Here is a 24,661-nt window from a genome sequence, read left to right as displayed (position 1 = left end):
GTGCATTGGCCAATTCACTAACTAAACCCCCATCATTTATTTATTAATGTTGTGAGGACAAGTGAGCTTGCTATGATTTCTGGAAAGCCTGGAGATCACTATTCATACTGCATAATGTCAGCATAAAAGAAAATGAAGGTTGTTTTAGTGTTGGGAGAAGTCCGATGGTTATAACGGAGAGAGAAGAGGAGATCAGGACATCGGTCATCCTGATGAAGCCTTTCAGGCGAAACGCGTTGACCAACGATTGACTGGATTCCCTGACAGCAACGCTAGACGTCTGCAGCGTGCTGTAAGGAAGTCTGCCGGCAGACACCTCTGCCCTAAAAGGTCTGCACCATCGGAGGTTTCTGGGACACTCGGGACCCACATCGGAGGAGGTAAGAATCTGACCCCTGCCTCACTCCATACGGAACGCTTAAGACTCCCGACGCACGGGGGGAACACCCGTGGGTTTTCTTTAACTCGACTGCTGAGGATTTTCCTTGAGTTATACAGTATACATTAACGGACGATTTCTAAACCCGTGGACCATAGCACAGAGTACGCATACAGACTTAACCCCTACATTGGGACACATAAAGACTCATTTTCTGGCTAAAAACCACACTTTGTTGCCTTTAGCAGTATTAGAGAACCAGCTGCTGGTAATACGGAGGAGAGGCACCCGCAAGGAACACGCTGCACAGATCTTCTATTATCCACTACACTCCTTGGATGAGGCTGCAATGCCTACAACATAATCAGGAGAGGTACAAATTTGGGTACACAGCTTATTGTACTCTAAGTGGATTTTGGACTGTAGTGTTCAATCTGCCTTCATTCATTTATTTGTTCTTGGGACCAGCTGAGCCTAGATTGCCAGCATATCATTATTAATCTACAAAGTATACCAAAGAACTGCCTGTTAGTATGGATGGATTCTAAGCAAATATCTCTGCTTTCAAATTACTCGCTTGTCTAACATCTTACTCTTCTGCACATGCGGACTCTATTATTAACCATCTGCTGCTTGCTATTAACATCTTGAGATAGTTAGACGCGGATCTAACAACTAGAATGAAAGTATAGCTAAATTGTTTGTTTGTTTAGAGCATCATTGGGATTATGCTATATAATATATGTGGATGGTAACCAATGTGCTTTAAATAAGATTCCCTGATTTTGGAATTATCTTAATCAACTGTCTTTTTATTATTTTTTAATTTTATTATGTGTATATTGATACTGGCCGGTATCTTATTGTATTAATTGTGCATATTTATAAGTAAAAATTTATTTTATACAAAGTGAGAAGCGCTGTCTTATTTGGTTGTTTGGTTTATTATTTAACCCCTGCCATTGGGATAAAGACTGTTCCTTTTCAAACTGCAGACAGAGTAAGACGCATCCAGTGCTTCTTTCTGCACAGTATATGTTATATGTTGTGTAAGTCTTTGTTTTGTTTTGTCTACAAGTGTACCGGTACTAGGCGACCCCTTTATTAATTAACATACCAAAGAAATAATTTTTAGAACAGCTCTTCCTGTGTATACATACGGAAGCCACAGATATCTGGCACAGCTTTCTCTATTTTAGGTAAATGCCAGTAATGTTTCTTTAATTTATTATAAAATAAATCCTTTCGTTTGCACTATTAAGTTTTTTTGTCTTTTCCTATTTCGGGCTAAGCGCAGGGAGCAACTTTTTGTCTTGTTCGTGTTATCAAAGGAGGGCTGATGTAATACAGCCACGCCCCCAGCTGCATGCCCTATATAGGTCACCTTTGTCACTAAGAGAGCGCAGTATCACCTACCCTTTTTTCCGTGTCTTAGGACATATTTGCATAGCAGCACGTAATGCAATTGCCCAATCTTGGAAACATCCTTTGTCCCCCTCTCTTGTAAAGGTTTTCCATAAGGTTCAATTTAAGTTTGTCATGGAAACTGAGTTTATGCATTATTCATCCTCCCCATTTGTGTGGTGGATTCTCTGGCATGAATATGTAACTTCAGGAGAGGGTACTCAGCTTATAACGCAGAACTCTCAGTCTAATCCTCTTCAATTTACCTTGAACGAGGCAGAGTCTCATTGACAACATTGTTGCTATTTCACATTTTCTTGATTGTTATTGTTAACCTTTTTTATGTGCAGTCTTTTACCCGATGGAATGCTAATTGGAATGTTAATTATATTCATACTTTACATATGTGTAACCCATATATCCCATGTATTATGCTCTTATTTCATCCATCCCTACCTTCCCTTCTTTTTCTGTATCAACTTCATAAGAAAAAAAATTCTAAGAAAAATGTGTTATTGTTAAAAAAAAATACTGCACCAAAATTGGCTACCTCCAATCAGTATTTCCAAAATGTCCCCACCTTCCCCTCCACAATTCTATCACATGCCTTCAGACTCCCTCTTGCCTCTAAATTCTCTAACATGCCCTCAGAAATCAACCACACACACTCCAGCTCCACATACCACAAAATACCCCCGTGTGCCCTCACATCACACATGGCACTTAGGCCTCTAAATATGCCCGCCCATGCCACTCTGACCTCAAAATATGCCACTTAGACCCCCATGCATGCCCCCACTCAATGGCACACATCTCATGCCTCCACTAAATTCTCCACATGGCACAGAACCAATGAACTCTCCACATGCCTCCCTTCACTGGTACTCACCATATGCTTCCTCCTCATGCCACTGTCACTGGCAGTGTGTTTAGAGTGTGGAGGGAGGACGGACACTGCCAGATTCTTCTTGTTCCAGCAGTGTGGGTTATAATTTCTCATATTCTACCAAAAATTTAACTTTCATTTTGGATGATTTGTCCTTTTTGTGTTGTTCATCTACATTCTATTTGGCAGTTCTATTTGCGATCTGTAGTTCACTTTTAATCAGTTGTGTTATTTAAAAAAAAAAATGATCTACCAAGTATAATCTTAAAAGTACTAAAATATAACAAACACTACAGTACATGTTTTAATATGATTGATACATAATCTTAGTTATTACCCTATAGTTACTGTCATATTTGATCTTTCCTAAACAATATTATTTACATTTTAATGATTTTGTGCTATTACCCATAAGGTGAAAACACAAGTATTTCGTACTTACAAAATTTGCAATGTCGATAGTTGCTTAGTTATCACACAGGATATATTAGAGCTCCAAGAAGAGATAATGCTACTGTATTTAGACATTATACAGGTTGAGTATCCCTTATCCAAAATGCTTGGGACCAGAGGTATTTTGGATATCGGATTTTTCCGTATTTTGGAATAATTGCATACCATAATGAGATATCATGGTGATAGGACCTAAATCTAAGCACAGAATGCATTTATGTTTCATATACACCTTATACACACAGCCTGAAGGTCATTTTAGACAATATTTTTTATAACTTTGTGTATTAAACAAAGTGTATCTACATTCACACAATTCATTTATGTTTCATATACACCTTATACACACAGCCTGAAGGTCATTTAATACAATATTTTTAATAACTTTGTGTATTAAACAAAGTTTGAGTACATTGAGCCACAGAAAACAAAGGTTTCACTATCTCAGTCTCACTCAAAAAAGTCCGTATTTCGGAATATTCCGTATTTCGGAATATTTGGATATGGGATACTCAACCTGTAATTTATTGAAACTGATGCTGTTTCAATCACTATAACTTGTACTTAAGCAAGTGAAGAATTATTAGCTATGTAATTGAAAGTGCTATTTCCCTGTACGCCACTGAATCATTCATAGATGGGATTCCTGTTGGTTTTTATTATTATTATTATTATTATTATTATTATTATTTTATACATACATAGATCTAGATCTCCATAATTCTTAGTAAATATAAAATGATAAATATGTTTGTAAGCAGAATTATATCTCATTTTAAGATTATCCTGAAGTAACGGGCACACGCTGGGCAATTTAAAAGAACATTAAACAATTAATCTTATATTATAGTGTTTGTTATACTAAAGTGGAATATACTAAATTGTAGATAATTTTGATGATTCAAAAGTGTTTCCTAATAATTTTTAAAGCAGAAATATGTGTTTTTTTTAAGTGGACAATACTTGTACTCAATTAGTATATTTAATAGTTTGTGTATGTAACTAGAAGGCACCATTTCAGTTGCTGCCTCAGGCAGCAACATAGCTAGGCACACCACACTGGTAGTAAAAGGGCATTGCATAACATAAAAGTAATTGGATTATTTATTTTACTGGAACACTGTTTAACCTTTCTACATACTGTAGGTTATTAAACACCAGGGAATTAGCTTTACTTGGTACTTATTGGAGAAGTATTTAACAGCACAAGGGAGAAGCTATGACCCTAATGAGAAAAATCTAATGAATTGAAAACAATGTGATTCTTCAAACCACCTACTGTACTTGAAATTGAACCACCTTTTGGAAAATTTTATATTTTAACTTCCAGATACAGTAAATACTAAAGATTGTGCAACTAACTGGTAGAAATAATAAATTAATATACAGTATTGCTATTATTCTAGAAACATTTTGTGTAGAAAAACTTCTAGATTACTAGGTGTCCTTCATTGTAATAGAACGAAAAGTGTGCTGTTTTGGCAATTTTAGTTTGATTAGCCTTTGACCTGTCTCAATATGTGCATCTGTCGTAGAACTATAAAACCTTTATATCAGATTTACTGTACCGCACAGCATTGACCTCCCATTTCCCTCAATAGTTTTGGTTTTAGATGTCAAACACTCCGAGAGAAGATTATTAACTCCCTCTAAAAGCCTGGGCAGGCTATAATTGTGTGTGGCCATAAAGTGAAACTTATATTAGTGACCTTTCTCGTAGTTCCATGCCCAGAGATTGCTTCATAACAAACTGATCTTCCATTTCAAAGGTGTTTTGTAGTACAATTAACAATATTTATGTCAGTGGGAGATATCTCATAAAAGTGACCTTTATGAATAGGAGAAAGCTTTAAGTGTTTGTTGATCCTTTTTATAAACTGGTACCAAACATCTCTGTTTTCAGTGTAACCTCTTGTATGAAGAAACATCAAATTATTTATTTAATAATAATAATAATAATAATAATACTATTATTATTATTATTATTATTATTATTATACTTTATCAGTTTGAGATGGTTGCACTGTATATTGAAATTACTGTAGCATTCTTCCTTATTTTATGCCATTTGCAGATAGACCATATCCAGTAATTGATATGTCCAGAGCTGTGCATGTTTAATGAAACAAACTCTTTAGTCCAATTCCTCTTCAATTTGCAATCAAAGGTAGTACCTTTTTGCCACTTAGAGTAAACCAGTAGCCAGCAATTTGCTGTTCTACAGTCCTCTGTGCTTTGAACTATAGAGGCTTATTTATGAAGCTATATATAAAATGGTAGTTGCTCAATCAATTTTTTAATTGTCTTCAGGTACATGAATGAGAGGGGTTTTTCTAAACAAGAAACAGAAAAAAGATTTCCCCCAGCACACAATAAGATCAACAATAAGACTTGAACACTACTTGGTAATAGAATATTCTGAGATCTTAGTTGCACATATTTGCAAAGATACTGTATGGTTAAGCCACCAGGTCTTGGCAAGGCTTTGCTGATACAGGTGGTCCCTAATGCTACATGATAATAGCAACCACTCTAAGTCATATAATTGCTTATTGTTTATTGTTATGCTACATGATTATTTATGAAGCTAACCTGTGTCACACCCACAATTAATAATGAGTGCTCTGTGAACAAGTGTTTCAAGATGGCTGCTACTGTATTAAGGAATATGCAGATCTGATGGGTGGATCTGAACAAGAAATAGAAAGCTCTTGTGTGCTAGACATGTGACAACACATCAAGGTATAAGGAATGCAAAACCAGACTTAACTACACAAGTTTCTATTTGACACACAATATAAATGAAGCCTCAATGTCACATTACTTAATGAATTGCTGCTATAGAAAAATAAGGTCACACTATAGAAAAAAAAATTGAAAAAAGCAGAATTTTAAGAAGCACATGGGCAAAGAGGGTCTAATGTGATAGATCTGTATATTCCAGCATTATAGCAACTTGGGTAGCAGTAGTCACATCTGCATTGAGCCCAAATTCTCTGTTTCCTAAAGCAAGCAATTAGAAATGTATCACACTTCTGTATCGATGGAGCATGGGTTGGTTTCACAATGTATATAAACATCCATTTGCTTTAAAGGGCTTAATAAAGAAGAGGATAAAGATTTTATTTATTGAATAATCAACACTCTCGAGAGACTTTTCCACTGTTTCTTGTTCCATTTATTAACGCAACCAGTCAGTTAAGAATGTTTATTGTTCAAGTAAAATAATAAAACAGCTGTGGTACAAGCCCTATATGGAAATAATAGTAACGGAACAGTATAGGGTCATTTGTGTCTCTTGGAATTTTAATGGAGCAACAAGGTTTTTTTATGTACATAATTGTGCTTTGTCTTTCTTCTCCCTCCTCTAGTGTATTGGGCATAAATAAGTGCATTTCCTCATTCTACATTATCATTGTATGTGTGTTTGTTTTTTAAATATGTGAACTAATAATTACAATATGTAAAATAATATAGATTAAAAGTTACATTTTAACTTAATGATTTGTGCACCAATTACATACTTTTTTTTCTTTTTTTTCTCTCCTTTTGATAAATTATCATAGTTCGCCTCGGCTGTTTGAACTGTGTTTATTGAAAGATGTATGGTGATAGAAATGCAAAAAGTTTTACATTTGGACAGCACCCTTAATTAAATTACACTTATTATGTTTATACAAAAATACTGCTTGTTTCAAATATAATTTTTTTTAGAACTCCATTTGTTTATCTATGAAATATATGTATAGAGTAAGGAAATACATACAGTGAAGATGGATACACGCAATAAGATTATCTGTACAATCTTTGTTCTTTTGTATTAAAAATCTGGTAATGTATGGGAGCAAATGGCAATCACCCAGTAGTTAAAACAAATGGATTTAATCTATTTGTCTGAATGTCCATTTTTGTCTGTTTTCCAGTGTTTGGAAGCAGATGGTTAAATGTTCCAACCAGAAAGATTGGACAAATAATCGTGTAATGAGTATCCACCTTTAGAATCCTTCTAAGTTTGAAATGGATTACCATTTGTCCCGAATTAGTGTGAAAATATGACCATTTGCACTCTTATGCTTGTCTAGACAGCAGCTAAAATGGAAATGCTTTCACATATACACAGTCTCCACCTCATGAAGCTTGCTGTTATGTTCTATCCTCTAAAGCACAGGTTCTCAAACTCGGTCCTCAGGACCCCACACAGTGCATGTTTTGCAGATCAACCAGAAGGTGCACAGGTGTATTAATTACTCACTGACACATTTTAAAAGATTCACAGGTGGAACTAATTATTTCATTTGCAATTCTGCTGGGAGACCTGCAAAACATGCACTGTGTGGGGTCCTGAGGACCGAGTTTGAGAACCTGTGCTCTAAAGCAGTGGTTCTCAAACTCTGGGGCAGATGTATGAAGCTTGGAGAAGTGATAAAGTGGAAGTGGATAACGCACCAGCCAGTCAGCTCCTAAGTGTCAAGTTTTTGAAAAATGACAGGAGCTGACTGGCTGGTACTTTATCTACATCAACTTTATCACTTCTCCATAATACATCTACCCCACATAGTTCATGATTTCCAGATTACGTAGCAGGTGCACAGATGTATTCATTACTCACTGATACATTGTAAAAGATCCACAGGTGGAGCTGATTATTTCACATGCAATTCTGTGAGGAGACCTGGAAAATGTGAACTGTTTGTGGTCCTGTGGACAGAGTTTGAGAACCTTTGCTTTAAAGCAAAATCTTTTTTATTTTATTTTTTTGCATTTGTACACATGCATATACTGTATAGCACACTACATATGGAACATCCCCACCATTTAGATACACCCATCATCTTAGACAAATAATTCCACTTACCACAATCATCATCTTTCTGCTGTGCTAATTTGTGTGCCAACATGTAATGGTATAAACATATTTTGTTTGGTTTTCGTTATTTTTACAGGATTTAAGGATCTATTTATGATATGGAGAAAAGCGCCTTTTCTCCGTAAATAGGGATTCTTCACATTTAAGTATCGCCCAGGCTGACAATAGCATTGGGAAGCTTATTTAACAAGGAGTGTGGCTCTGCTACACCCTTGCAATAATGTATTTGCAAATAGAAGATTTTCTATCACTGTGATAAGCGGCATCACACCAAAACATTAACAGGACCCTTATTTTTTTTATTTAAAAAAAATAAATCCTTGAATAAATGCAAATGTGAAGATTATATACAGTATATTGTGGAGTGAATGTAATAGCCCGTGAACTCCGGGCATCGGTGGGTTCCGTGCGAGTCTGCCCGATATTTTAAAGTAGCACCCTATGTGCAGTGCAATATTACTTTCAGATTAACCATAGGCTTTGTGTGGAGATATAGCAGTGTTTCCAAACCTCGGTCCTCCTGGTTTTAGTGATATCCAGGCTTGAACACAGGTGACTTAATTAGTAGCTCAGTTATTTTGATTTAACCATCTGTGCTGAAGCCTGGACATCACTAAAACCTGCACTGTTGGGGCTGAAACACACTACCCGGCTTTTGCCGGCCGGGAAAAAGCCGTACGGCTTTTTCCCGTGCCGGCATTGTAGTTAACAGTGTGAGGGCTAGGGTTCCTTCACACTGCACGGCCCCGGCCCGGCTGCCGGGTTGCAGCCGGGTCCGTCTTTGGAGCCAGTAAACCATGTGTGTGAAGGGGAGCTTTCACACACAACGTTTTTTTCTGAAGCCGTGTCTGATGCTGCGCATGCGCACAGCATCACACACGGCTCAAAGCCGTCCTGTGTGAGCGACTCTGCCGGTTTCTCCCGGATGGCAAAAAGCCGGACAAAGTTTGTCCGGCTTTTTGCCATCCGGGAAAAACCGGAGTGTGTGTTACAGCCCTTGGTGTGCCTTGAGGACCGTGGTTGGGAATGTCTGAGATATACTGTAGTGACAATAAACCCTTCTTATAAACATGTTCATATATACCTACACAATACGTGGTCTGTAGTGAATGCTAGACATATTCTGCAAATGTCACACAGTTTGCTGCAATGTAAGTCTTTACAATCCAAATGTTGCATAATATCTATATACTTATGGCCTGCTGTTCACATTCAGTTGTAATGATGGCCTTTTATACTAATTATTATTATATATTTATTTGTATGGCGCCACAAGGGATCCGCAGCGCCCATTACAGAGTACATAAACAAATGAGCAAAACAAGAAAACAGCACTTACAGTTCAAGACAATATAGGACAAGTACAAGGTATATACTGAAAACCAGGGTGCCATCAAAGGCAGTGTGAAGCATAGGATAGTTTGAGTAAGAGAAGGAAAGGCACCTGAGGGGGGAAGACCCTGCACTTGCGAGCTTACAATCTAGAAATTTACATCTGTTCTTTATGATGACCATTTGTTTACATTATATAGATTACACTGTACCCCTAGTATCCCATTTTGTTGAATAATGGCCGCCCATATATCTAAGCGCCAATTCCCTGACATGGAAACGCAGATCAGTGACCATCGAAGATAGTCGGGATTGGGATTTCATTGGGTTATCTGGGAATTGCTGCAATAAATCTCAGATGTACGGGGGCCATAATTTGATTTTCTGATTGCTGATTTCTTTGTAAATGTGTTCCTTTAAAACCTACTAATCTACTAATCGGGTAGTTTGACTACATTTAAGGTGCACCGATCACTAGTTATTGTACTAAGATAGCTATTATGTATGGAATATTTTATAAGTGTCCTAAACCAGCTGGCTACCATCCGATTGAACGGACCCCTGGTCCACTGCACGAATGATCTGCACCATTCAATTAATTGATACGTACCTTCCAGAGATGTCTGCACTAAACGGATCACCACCTGCAGCCGGGGAGGAATCTCTTTAAACAAGAGAAATACTGAAGGAGTGGTGAGATTACTGTGCAAAAATTATATTGTCTGGCCAGAATATATTTGTGGACCTAAACTATCACAAGACCCGGTTCATAATTAAACAGACTTGCCTTTATTGGAGCACAGCACTGATCTAAATAAGGCACTTAAAAATGAAAGTAAATTCATCCAGGTGGTCATTCAGTTTATTGAAACAATTGGTTACACTGGCGACTGAATCAATTCCTATGGTTCATGTTATGTGATATAGTATCAGGATTGAGAAAGCTATATTGTAACATTTTTCACATAATTTGAGGCCAATATATCCTTGGTAATATTGTTGCCTTGTGGAGTAAACTTATATTTGTATTATGTACAGCTAAAACCAGCCGGTAGTTTTCATCTTTTTTAATGTATGTATGTATATTTTTTAATAAATTACTTTTAATTAGATTCCTGTGCTCTGTAACAAATTTCTTGTAATATTTTATCCCTCTACTGTTTTTTTAATTTATTAACTTAATTGATACACAATTCAATGTCCATCATACATGTTTGTTTAGTATTGCGTATGTATCATCATTTGTAAACCAGTAAGTCTAAGGTTAAAATAGTAAGTTAGGAGGGCTAGCTGCATGTAATACCACTTTTACACCAACTTAAAGCACGTCACAGCCGGGAGCCCTGACACGGGAGCTACCCGGCTGCGACCCGAGTCAGCCCCCATTTAGACCGGAGTCACCAACCCGGCATATTGCCGGGTTGGTGACGTTGCCGGTGACGTGATGGGGGTGGCGCTTGGAGATCACATGATCTCCAAGCGCCGTCCGCACATAGAGTGTAAACGGGAAGCCGGGTCACATCGACCCGGCTACCGTTTACACTGCACATTTTGCCGGGTTAAACACGTGTTCAACCCCGCAAACTTCCCGAGTTGGAATACCGGGTCACTTGACCCGGACTATTCCAACTCGACCCTTTACACCAGCTAGCAACACGGGTTATGCACGTTCATGTGCAATAACCCGTGTTACTAGCTGGTGGTGTAAAAGGGGTATTAGTCTACTCCATTTTTTTCATATACCGTACATGCACATGAGTGATGCAGACTTGCAGTCTTTAAGTAGTTTTCTCAATGTCATCCATGTATAACAATGATAAAGCTTACCATGGTTTATATACTGTAGTCATATAAATATTGCTGTGCTGGATATAGAGAAGAATTATATATTTAACTATATTAACGTGTGTGGTATTGGGCCTAATTCTGAGTTGATCGCAGCCTCAAATTTGTTAGCAGTTGGGCAAAACCATGTGCACTGCAGGGGGGACAGATATAACATGTGCAGAGAGAGTAAGATTTGGGTGGGGTGTATTCAAACTGAAATCTAAATTGCAGTGTAAAAATAAAGCAGCCAGTATTTACCCTGCACAGAAACAAAATAACCCACCCAAATCTAACTTCTTCTGCAAATGTTATATCTGCCTCCCCTGCAGTGCACATGGTTTTGCCCAGTAGCTAACAAACTTGCTGCTGCGATCAACTCAGAATTAGGCCCATTGTGTAAAAGTAAATACTATAGGTGGCAGATTAATTTTTCATACCTAGTACATCTATATGTCCATCAGAGATTAATGTACGACTCCAGCATATGCTGTGCAGTGCCGCACTGACCACCTACAAACCCGTAGCTATATCATATACAGCCTACTGTTCTACAAGGTTATTCAAGGGCCTATTTACTATGATCTGTAGTTGACCTAGATTTTATCGCTTACAGCCAGTCATCAGTGCCTGTACACATATGTGACCTGGCTTTGTGAGTTCACCCATGTGTAATTGAACTGTAATCCCAGAATTCCATGTTAATTTTAACTAACGGGGGGGGGGGGAAACTTTAATTAAAAAAAGTAAATAATAGGTAGGAAAATTGTTTTTTCCAGTGCTGACCCTCCGGCATCATGAGATTGCAATAGTGATAGAAGAACAGTTTTGACATTGACCAAAGCCACATACATGACTTTTCCCCCTGTAATAAGTATGCCTATCACTCTAACTACTCTTACTGTATATTACCATTCAGGAGTCAAGTCCAGCCATAGAAAAAATATGGAGCAGTGGGTGACAGAGAGAGGCAAAAAGGAGGCAGTGGGTGACGGGAGAGACAGTGGTTGACAGGGAGGCAGGTGGTGGCAGGGAGAGGTAGAGGATAGCCGGGAGCGGCAGATGGTGACAAGGAGAGGCACAGTGTGATGGGGAGGTAGAGGGTGACATGGAGATGTATTCAGTATTTAATTAATGTGTGTTCCCTTGTTCTCCCTCCACATCCCAAACTGTGTGCTCCTCCACATCCCATCCCACACTGTGATTCCCTGTTCCTCCACACAGACACATCCCATACTGTCTGTGCTCAATGCTTCCCTACTTCCCGCTCATGCTCCCCAGCTGTACAGTATTTTCCCCTCCTGCTCATTGATCATCCCACATTTTGTACTGCCTGGACCCCAACAACTAACCCCCCTCCCACCTTCCCCCTCCCCCTGTGCACTTTCAGTACCAGAACCTGTGTGTGGCTGTGGTCTGCTGCTGGCTGTTTGTTTGTCAGCTTCTGCTGTGCCTGCTGCTAGGAAGGACTGCAGAGGCTGAACACTGGGTTGGGGGTGGGGCTGTCTGATGGCTCCCTTGGTCTCTCAGTCAGTGATCCAAGGAGTCTCAGGTAAGTTGATATGTTACTTCAGACGCTGAAGTAACAAACAATTCAATTTACTTCACACTCCTCGGATCACTGTTTGAGAGATCTGAGGTGTCATCAGCCTGGCTCCATGCGAGTCGTGACCCCATGCAGTTATAGATTATGTTTACTTGCAGTGAAAGTGAGCCATGCTTATTGTATGCTATAGGGATTGGCATAAAACACAGAAGGTCTATGCCTTGGCATATTAGGATTTAAAAAGGCCAAAGAGGGACTTTCCCGATATGTTATGGAAAGAGAGCCAGTTCTGTCACATTCACAGACACAGGATATGTGCATCATCTACAAGTAATTAAGCAGAAAAATGTCAATTTGGATATTAAAACTAAAAATGAGTGCTGTTCGTGCGTAGGGATAATTTGCCTGAAGATCACTGAAATAGAAGATATGTGAGCCTGAACTGAGTATGCTGTACATATCCGTGTGTTTGTAACTATGCGACTAGCTGCTCCCACATGCGACTCATTCACTGGATTGCATGTACCATGTAATCCTATGGGTCACGGGTACGTACACAGTGCACGCGCACATTTGCAGGCACACTAGTCGCGGCAAATAACCGTGGGTCAGATGTGTGGCCATATCTGCATTTCTACTGTATATCTACAGAATCCTGTACTGGTATTTGATAATACTGTATATCGAATTCTGTGTCTTCATTTATCCAGTTTGTATACAGTATGTTGTGTATCTGATTTCCCGTTATATATCCTTTGTCTGCCGTGTTAATGTTATGCTCTTCCCATGTCTCTTTGCTCTGCTCCTGTCACTCCCAGCTTGCCCTGCTTTAGTTCAGGAGTTACCTGTAGTATCCACATGCTGTAGACATTTGTAATAGTTCTTATAGCTGGTGACAGATTTTTGTCCCTTCCCAAATTGTGTGTTATTCCTGGAACAGTTTTGTCCAGTATCCTTTATTATGTCTTTGCCCTGTTTATGTTTTCATTCACTCCTGGCATTAACCGCTGCCCAGCTGAGTCATGTTTGTGGTTTTGATCCTGCGGTGTATGACTACCCACTGTGGGCTCCTGAGCCTGATCTATCTGACTATACTATTACTGTGACTTATTCTAGTTTGCTACTTCTGTACATTAGTCATAGTTCTCTTATAATCTCTGTCTTGTGCCTTTACTTTAGCTGTTACCGTAGGATTTTGCTCTCCATCCATCACTGATCAGTGATCCCCTGCTGATAATTACAGAGATTTATTCTGACAATACTGTACAGTACCAGCAAGTTGTGATGACTTTACCAATAAAGCTGATATGAGATACACAAAGCAATATCATATCTTTCAAAATGAATGAAATGAACCCTCTTCGTTTAAATGACCTAAATAGTTGTAGCATAACATGCAGGTCTTGATATTCATTTAATTCTACTTTATGGGTGAAACAAATTAATTATTAAATAAAATAAAACCACTTTGTTTTCCAGTCTTCCTGTTATCAATTTGTTAATTAGATATGAATTTAAGCCTTTTAGGGGTGATGACATACAGTAATTGTTAATTAGACGGCCGCGATAAGCCGAGTGAGCATAGAGAAACACTAACACTCAATAGTAAAACTAATGGGGCGCCACGGCACATGTCGGCACTGTCACAGCCTAGCAACAACTGTAGTTCCACCTCTGACTCCTGCTGGTAGGGATGATGACACCAATCCTATACGGAGGGTCTCAGCTCTGAATGTGAATATATTTGGTGTATTCAGATATCACAATGTGCGGATTATACAACATTATTAACAGACATATCAGTGGACTATGGGGGTAATTCAGAGTTGATTGCAGCAGCAAATTTGTTAGCAGTTGGGCAAAACCATGTTCACTGCAGGGGGAGGCAGATCTAACTCTCTCTGCACATGTTATATTTGGTGGGTTATATTGTTTCTGTGCAGGGTAAATACTGGCTGCTTGATTTTTACACTGCAATTTAGATTTCAGTTTGAACACACCCCACCCAAACCTACTCTCCCTGCACATGTTATATCTGTCCCCCCTGCAGGGCATATGGTTTTGCCCAACTGCTAACAAATTTGCTGCTACGATCAACTCTGAATTAGCCCAATGCCCTTTTGATATACAGTACGTATACTATAATATGATTTATGTTTTTTATTTACAGAGTTGCTTTTACTTTTTTGAGTATTATTGATATAGCACATATTAAGATCATTATAGATTTTATTGATCAAGGTGCATAATGCTATGTGAACAGTGAGTGGCATAATGGGCATGATGTAGGTCCTGACGGTATTGCACAGCAAAGTACCGATGTATGGTATTTTGTGCATGTGCTGGACCCGTACAACGCATGTACACGCAGCCGTTGTTGAATGCACTATGGCTGCAGACTGTGAGCAATGACAGTCTGTTGCTGTTTGGGGGCGGTGACACCCTCTGTTTTCCAAAACAAAGACCTATCGTTACCGTTTTTAAGTGATGAGGCCAGGATCTCCGTCAGACGATGGAGATTTCATGGCCTGTCTGTAGGCACTGCGGCGGCCAATATGCATGACCACATGGTTCCCGCAGCCAGCTGATGGTGTAGCAGGTGATCCAATGGTGCTGTGTTACCATACAAGTGCAAGGAAGCCGCAGCGATGCACTTTTTAATCACATCTGTATTAGGCCCATAGTGTGCAGTTCATGTTTCATTTGAAGCAGATTGATTTTACATACATCTAGGCATACTCCGATTAAAAAATTTAATGGTTGTAAATCTGTAACAATAATTATATTTGTACCTAATACGTGCAAAGAGTTTTTTAGAATGTACGTAATACTGCCTTAAAGCTGGTTGGTTGCTATGGGCAACGTCTCCACTGGCCAACTGTTTCACTCTTTTCACTGCTTGATACATCAAACCCATGGTCATTAAAAAGTGAACAACTAAAAATACTTTAACTATGGCTAAATATTTAGATAGTCTAAAGTAATTCTAATAAATATTGTTTTGGTTTGCTTATATAAACAGACAAATGTACAGTATGGCCATCTTAACCCATTGGCAAATGAAATAGCATTAAATTGAATATTCCCTGTTCTCAGTAGATAGTTTCATATTGTAATGAATATAGTGGGAAACATTGCTCATGGGTGGTTATGGAGCCTGCACCGGTATCTGACATATTTTGAACTTGCTTTTTCAATTTCAAAATCCACAATCTGCTCTTAAATCTTGGTGCTTGTTATTTATTGTAGTACCTACATGAGCTCTGCCCACTTGTGACCTCATTGTAAGTGTTCCTTGCTGGAATGTCTGACGTGGTCAGTCATCAGAGGCATAGAGACAGCTGCAAGGCCTGGGTACTGAAGGGGATGTGGCCAAATCCAGGAGGCATGGCCACACCCCATCCAGAAAAAGTTTATGGAAAGTACTATACGTGGGGGCATTAGTTCCCACAAGCACCTGGCCATGGCTCCTCCAACAGGCATGGGCCCGGGTAATTAGTACATCCCTCCCCCTTTTTGTCCTACTGTCAGTCATACACATGTCATATATATATATATAATATATTTTTTTTATTTATTTTGTCAAATAAGAGGCAAGCATCTCCAATAAATGCAAAATCTTTATAAAGTGTTAAAACGCATAATACAAAAGTACATGGCCGAGGGTATCATATTCAAGCACATGGGGTACCTGACATCTACCACGCATTGTAGCTGGGTATAGAGTGTAGCATTTAAACAGCACGCCTCTAGAAAAATCTGGTAGGTCAACAGCCGTTTCAGTGCTCGTATGGCACCTTTATCCTGCCAAACGAGCACCAACATGGCTGTTGACCTACCAGCTTTTTCCAGAGGCATGCTGTTTAAATGCTGCACTCTATACCCAGCTACAATGCATGGTAGATGTCAGGTACCCCATGTGCTTGAATATGATACCCCCGGCCATGCCTCTGCTATGTTGCAACATTTTGTCTATGCACTTTTGTATAATGCTTTTTAACACTTTATAAAGATTTTGAATTTATTGGAGGTGACTAGCACTCCGAAATAGGACTTGCATCGTGTGCGATTGGTTCAGAGAGAGATAAATATATATATATATATATATATATATATATATATATACGACAAATGGGGGTCCGGCACAGCCACTTAAGATAGAAGTAGGTCTGGGTGCCCTCACAATGAAATAGATACACAGAGGGTAGGTGCGGCACTTCAATAAAGCAGTCACGAAACTCCGTTAATCACTGGTGATTAACGGAGTTTCGTGACTGCTTTATTGGAGTGCCGCACCTACCCTCTGTGTATATATATATATATATACCTAATTTGGGAAACTTTTTAGCTCTTTGTTTTCTGAAGTTATTTTGCTGGACCTTTGTGATATTTCTAGTGGTCTGCTGGTACAAATTCTGTTATTACTAAACATTGATGTTTCTTTTCTTACAGCATCAGCCACTATGTAATTGTGATGTCTATGACTATCTTCCTGTTGCTTCTGAGTGGTTTGGTTCAGTGCCTTACTACAAAGAAGATATTGATTTGGAGAAAAAAGAAGCACCATGCCACCTGACACAGATTAAGGGCTACTGCACTGTTACTTGAAAGTAAATATAGAAGAAACATTACAGATTGCACTGACAATTTGCTAAAATCCATTCTTGAGTATTTGTATAAATCTTAAACATGAACAATGAATCATATTCTACTGTTTTTAAAGCAGTGTAGAAAGTGAGCATAAATGTGTCATTAGTTGCATCGTTATGTTGTTCATCTTTTTAGTATATTTTATGGTTCAGTTGCCTAATGTGGCTGCTGTTGTCGATTCGGTAGTATACTCAGCGATTAAAAGCTCTCCATAGATAGCAACACACTGTAGTTAATGGACCCTAGTGAGAGGCAGATCATGTGTTTTGTTTGCCTGACTATTTTACATCAGTCACTTAGCACTGATACTACCCACTGTTCCTCACGGGTTGTGTTTATGTGACCAGCGGTCACAATACCGACGCCAGAATCCCGGCATCTGAAAATCCCACCAGTCGGCATGCCAACCAACAGGGACTATTTCCACTCGTGGATATCCATGAAACCCATAGAATGGGAATTGAACCTGTGGCGAGCACCGAGCCCGCAAGGGGCTTCGTTGCGCTTGCCCCCCCGTCGGCTATACAACACCTGGAATCCTGACATTGGTATTGTGCCCGTCAGTCTCCTGACCGCTGGTCACACATACCCAACCCTTCCTCACTTAGCAGGCAGTGTACACACTGAAGACTATTGCATTCTGCAGCTTGGCAGAGCATCTCTCTGTAATATTAGTCCAATAAGATACTTTGCAACATTAAATTATTGTTGTTTACACATTATTGTACAAAATCTCAGACATTATCCTGTACAGTACTAGCATAATAGCTAAAAGGAACAACAATGAAGTTACTGTATGTCATTGTACTGGATGACTATAAATAATAACTTATCATGGGTGTAGATTTCTTTCAGTAAAATGTTTTTACTTATGTTTTGTAATAATTAAAACAAGTTTTCTTCTACTTCTCAGTATTGTGATTTCCTTTATTTTCTTACAGCTAATCATGTGCTGTTTGCACGTATGCCTGTCTGGTAATGCCAGGGTAATTACACAGCAAATCACCAACTGAAAACCAAAAGCTATCTAAATGAACAGTCCTGCCAATCCATAATTAGTATTGTGGGTCTTATCTCAAAATTGGAATTAGAATTAAAACAACCTGTTCCTCATATACAGTACACCAGAGATTGATATTGCAAATTTCACTGATAAGCCATTTAGTAGACCAATGGGCCTATGTATTAATAATCTCACTAGTGCTTCCATTATTATCGGTCTGTGTCATGATGGACTTTTTCACTTTAAAAAAAAAAAAAAAAGTATTTTTAATTAATTTCTGTAATACAAAAGAAAACCATACAAATAAAGGACTTAAAGGCACACCTAAGGCACAGATCTGAAAAGGTTATGTAAGTGTCAAAGAAGAACATAAACACTATAGACCAAAGCTGCAAGAAACATTATACATGCCACATGGAAACTAGCGCATTAGCATGCCAAAAGCCAAGTAAAATACATTGTACAAGCTGTAAAGCTGTAAATACATATTCACATAATCCACAGAACCCCTTAACCAATGGGACCAAAGTTTATGAAATTTAAATAAGGCCTTTCTGCTAGTGTACAAATATCATTCATGATTCATAGTTTCTGCTACCAAAGCCTTGCATTTAGAAAAATCTCAAGGATATATCTTAGTTATCTCTCCCACAAAGAGAAACTACAGAGGAGAAGACCCAACTGATTACATGTGATAAATGTGCTGCTACAGTACGTACAGTAATATGGTCACAGATTGGGAAAAGATAGACATCCAATGACTTTAGGGCTGCACAATGTCTGCAGTTTAATCCTAGCCTCCTTGTTACCTCACACAAAAGAAAGAAAGTTCATATGAAATACCCAAATAGAGATGTAGAACAGGGAGGTCTATTTATGTTTCATAATTAGCTTTATCTTGCCAGTCATTGTAAGTGGTAATTTTTACCAACCATGTGATATGAGCTAAAAGGCCTCAATAACTGGATCAACATTCAGATCAATATAATCTAAGGGAGTGAGCCAAAGCTGAAACTATTGAGCACCTCCCACAAATAGACTCAGTCCACTGCATCCCTCCTCTGCAGCGAATGGAATACCTGAAGATGGGTAAGCAGCTGACAGATGCTGCACAGTTGAGTTACAAGGCATAAAGCCAGTTTAAGGGGGTGGGGGGTTGTTGGAGTACTGTAATAACAGAATTAAGACAGGTAGCCAACAGTTTAGCTAGTACTTTGACATCAGTAGCCAAAAGTGAAATGGTATGATAGGAATCTACGCAGAGTGTCCTTCACCTCGTTTCAGTCAAGAAACAATAAAATCTTCCAACATGGAGGAGGACAATGGACCTAACTCAAATAACTGATCATAGATTGAGAAGCAGGTGAGGGATAACAAATTCTTTAAAAGTTTTGTAAGTTTCAATGGAGATGCCGTTACCACCTGGGGCTTTAGTATTATCAAAGTAGCTATTAGATCTAGTTTTAACTCCTCTTCAGTAATAGGTGCTCTAGCAAATTCGGCACTTCAGCTGAGACATATGTTGGATTATGTAAGGAAGACTACGTATTATGAGCTCTATGTAGATGAGCCTCTCCCAAATAAGTCCCATAGATATATAGAGTAGCAACAGATTAACAACTGTGTTAGTAAATAGCAGTGTGACGCAGATTTTTTTAACCTCTAATGCGAAGTCTGGTAACACAGAAACTGTATGATTCTCAAATTTCAATGGACGCTTATTGCCGGATCAAATGGAGAATGGTATCCCAGTCTCTGAAGTGAAAATACTTTGCAATAAACATAAGCACAGAGGACCCAGGAGGTGGAGACTATCATGCTTCAACTGTAAACTGAGGAGAGAAAGCGTTATTTCCAAGGATGGTCACCATCCAATTTTCAATTAAAGATTAAGGATGAGACCACTCATCCTTACACATTTGGGGAGGTAAGACAACTTGTGCTTATATGAAGTTATTTGTTCCTTGAGGGAAGCCATATCAGTTTTCATGGGAGCAATGATAACTTCCAAATTAGAAATTCACCATCTCTCTCATTTTCTGAAGGTCATGAAGGATTAACAAAAGACCAACCTGGACCTCTCCTATATTGTCCATTACATATTTTTCAGATGCAGAACTTGCTGGGAGTTCCTCCTGTAGTACGAAGCTACTTCCATTATTTCATGCCCTGGTCAGCTAGTGGAGGCGAGCATTGCACCCCATCTGCGGAAGTGGCTAATGAAGACCAGCAGACTTATGTTTCCAGTTTGTTGGCCGCAGAAGCAGCATGGTCCATTTTTTCCCATACTAATCAGGTAATGGACCACCACAACCAGGCTACAGAGCTGGTACCTCCTGACAGGATCAGCACAGCACGCTCTAATGAGCAATATGAGTGACAAGATACTGTAGGACCAGCACTGCTTCAAAGAACCAGCAGGTAAAACTCCACAAAGGATTCCTCTTGTCAGTACACTGACAACCCTCTGCAGGAATAGAGAGAGAATTTTTTTTGGGGGGAGGACTGGGGCACTCACCACCTAAATGTATGGAACCACCACAGGATAGACAATATAGTTATGTAAGCAAAGTGACTACCACTACATCGAGCCACAGCAATGATAGGCTATATGTCCACAAAGCCCAGACAGCCCAAGGTGCTCTCCTCACTGGGAAACACATTTCAGACAAGATCCAAGATGGCTAACAGGGTCTCCCAGTTAAGACTACTTTGCAGGGGCACTGTATTTGCCGGAGCAGTAGGCAGCCATAGGAGTTGACAAAGATCCCTCCACACACCAGCAACAGTGGAGATAAAACTCCCAAGGCTGGAAGCAGGCAATCCAGACACTGCTAGTCACAGAAGATGGTCCATGATGGGGAACAAGAAGTCCACAGTCATTTAAAGACAGACCCAGGCAAGTCAAGGTTAATCAGATTTGTGCAGATGAATAGGAGCCAGCCACCGTACTCCATATTACGCTTGGCCTCCCCCGGACTTTTTTGTTTCACTTTTTAAATTCTCCCCTCTACTAATATTAACTCTCAAGGAGAGATGTCTCTGCTAATTATATCCTGGGCATGTTGGAGGGGTCTTTCAAATTTTCAGAGGACTCACCCTAAGAATCTAACACTCCGCATGTGCACTTTGTCAGTTACCAGAACTGTTTGGAGGTTGCTGGAGAGGGATCAGAAGATAGGCATAAAGTAGTTAAAAATGTAAGCTTTGATACATAGGGGTCAGACCGTAGTTTTCATTGATAAAAATAAGGACTGTGGTCTACAGCATTAATTAGCCTTTTGAAGGAGGTTTCTGTGAAATCTACTGCATTAGGCTATTTGTATTGTACATAGGCCCTCATTCCGAGTTGTTCGCTCGCTGCTATTTTTAACAGAATTGTTAATAGGCTAAAATCCGGCAGTTCTGCGCATGCGTATGCACAGCAGGGCGCACGCGCTAAGTATTTTTACACAAAACTATGCTATTTTACTCACGGGAGAACAAAGCTTTTCAATCGCTCTGCTGATCGTAGTGTGATTGACAGGAAGTGGCTGTTTCTGGGCGGAAACTGGCCGTTTTCAGGGAGTGTTCTAAAAAACGCAGGCGTGCCAGGTAAAAACGCAGGAGTGGCTGGAGAAACGGAGGAGTGGCTGGCCGGACGCTGGGCGTGTATGTGACGTCAAACCAGGAACTAAACGGACTGAGGTGATCGCAATCTAGGAGTAGGTCTGGAGCTACTCAGAAACTGCAAGGAAATACTAAATAGCAGAATTGCTAATCTTTCGTTAGCAATTCTGCTATGCTAAGATACACTCCCAGATGGCGGCGGCTTTGCGTTTGCATTGCTGCTAAAAGCAGCTAGCGAGCGAACAACTCGGAATGAGGGCCATAGCAACAATACATAACTGTATTTTCTACATAATGTTATGAAAAAAGTCTTGTTGAAAGGTTCCAAGTGTTCATAAATAGAATATGTTCAAGTGGCAAAATCCAGGGAGCAAAGTGCTCAAAGATGTTATGTGACAGTACAACTATTCATATACTGTAGTCTCAACACGCTCACCACTAAGAGGATTTGGGGTTTGGAATCAATGAAGTACTGACAGGCACAAACTCCTCAATAGTACAGTGCAGCAGAGAATAGTTACCGACATGTTTGACACTGTAGGGGTTAACAAGTCTGGTCATTCTGAGATATGCGGTTCCTGGACAGCTTCCTCAAAAGGATAGATTGAAAAAAGGTGAATATTTTATTTAAAGGTAGGTCCACCAATTGTGTAGTTTCATTAATTACTGTTCATCCGTTCCACTGCCCGTCTCTACAGTGAACAGAATATGTGCTTAGAATATTAATCCATTAACACAATATATGGTCGTTAGGTCGACAGTCATTAGGTCGACAACTATTGGTCGACATGCATTAGGTCGACATGGTTACTAGGTCAACATGGAAAAAGTTCACTTTTTACATTTTTTTTTACTTTTTTCATACTTTACGATCCACGTGGACTACACTTGGGAATAGTAACCTGTGCCAAGCACAGTGGTAGCGCAGCGAGGTACCTTGCCCGAAGCATGGCGAGCGGACACGTGCACTAATTCGGGTTCCCGGTCACTTAACGAAGAAAACGACACCAAAATTGTTTAAAAAACTAATGGCGACCTTTTTCCATGTCAACCTTGTTCATGTTGACCTAATGACCGTGTCGACATATGTCAGGTGTCGACCTAGTCACTGTCTACCAATAGTGGTCAACCTAATGACTGTCAACCTAAGTGTGGTTGACCCTATGACCTATACCCAGTAATACTGTATGCCAAACACATATTAAAGGATTAAAACCTGCACAAATTAATATTAAAATGATTAATTAAGGTTGCATTGTTTTGAAATACCTTAAAAAACAGGTGCCGCACACAATGTGAGTAAAATTAGCGCATGCTTTTGGGTGCTACAAAATGGTAAGCTTTTTACAGTTAGTCTAAGATTTATTATTACAGGTTGAGTATCCCATATCCACATATTCCGAAATACGGAATTTTTGGAGTGAGACTGAGATAGTGAAACCTTTGTTTTCTGATGGCTCAGTGTACACAAACTTTGTTTATACACAAAGATATTAAAAATGTTGTATTAAATGACCTTCAGGCTGTGTGTGTAAGGTGTATATGAAACATAAATGAATTGTGTGAATGTACACACACTTTGTTTAATGCACAAAGTTATTAAAAATCTTGTCTAGATTGACCTTCTGGCTGTGTATATAAGGTGTATATGAAACATAAATGTATTCTGTGCTTAGACTTGGGTCCCACCCCCATGATATATTATTATGGTTCGCAATTATTCCAAAATACGGAAAAATCCGATATCCAAAATACCTCTGGTCCCAAGCATTTTGGATAAGGGATACTCAACCTGTATTGTCAAAAAAAACTAGGAGCTAATAAACTCTGTAGATTCTTAGCATGACCAAACTCCCATAAATACCTATCCTGCGAGCATTATCTATGTTATATATTCTGCTTAATATATAAAAAAATGAATGCATAAAAATGTTTTCTCTTACGTCCTAGAGGATGCTGGGGACTCCAAAAGGACCATGGGGGGTATAGACGGGATCTGCAGGAGACATGGGCACACTATAAGACTTTGAATGGGTGTGAACTGGCTCCTCACTCTATGCCCCTCCTCCAGACCTCAGTTAGATTCTGTGCCCAGAGAGACTGGACACACACTAGGGGAGCTCTCCTGAGTTTCTCTGAAAAGACTTTATGTTAGGTTTTTTATTTTCAGGGAAACCTGCTGGCTACAAGCTCCCTGCTTCGTGGGAGTGAGGGGAGAGAAGTCAGACCTACTTCTTCTGAGTTAAAGGCTCTGCTTCTTAGGCTACTGGACACCATTAGCTCCAGAGGGTTCGATCACTTGGTGCGCCTAGCTGCTCGTTCCCGGAGCCGCGCCGTCATCCCCCTCACAGAAGCCAGAATAAAGAAGCCGGGTGAGTATACAGAAGAAAGAAGACTTCAGTGACGGCAGAAGACTTCAGTAATGGAGGTACAGCGCAGCGGTCGCGCTGCGCCCCGTGCTCCCACACATACACCAACGGCACTCACAGGGTGCAGGGGGGGCACCCTGGGCAGCAGGTTACTGATGTTTTTAAACTGGCAAAAGAGCAATTACAAGTGCCTAGGCACTAAATATAAGACAGTATAATTATTTGAAATTGAGCGGGACTACAGCGCGCCGGGAGGGGGCGTGGCTTAGCCCTCACAGCTTACCAGCGCCATTTTCTCTCTTCACAGACATTGCAGAGACGCTGGCCCGGACCTCCACT

General features: G+C 39.6%; 1 protein-coding gene across 4 annotated transcripts in view; it reads left to right on the top strand.

Annotated features, from left to right (window-relative positions):
• Positions 1-18,246, top strand: part of PIGN (phosphatidylinositol glycan anchor biosynthesis class N) — a 666,839-nt gene extending 648,593 nt beyond the window's left edge. For all 4 annotated transcript variants that reach the window (XM_063922983.1, XM_063922980.1, XM_063922979.1 and 1 more), the window contains one exon: positions 17,144-18,246. In XM_063922983.1, the coding sequence (XP_063779053.1) occupies positions 17,144-17,267 (124 nt within the window). In that variant the 3' untranslated portion in view covers positions 17,268-18,246. The remainder of the gene's footprint in view (positions 1-17,143) is intronic.
• The last annotated feature ends 6,415 nt before the right edge of the window (positions 18,247-24,661 follow it).

Source organism: Pseudophryne corroboree, chromosome 5 (genome assembly GCF_028390025.1).
Source record: "Pseudophryne corroboree isolate aPseCor3 chromosome 5, aPseCor3.hap2, whole genome shotgun sequence".
NCBI lineage: Eukaryota > Metazoa > Chordata > Amphibia > Anura > Myobatrachidae > Pseudophryne > Pseudophryne corroboree.
This window is presented reverse-complemented; position numbering and strand designations above follow the sequence as displayed.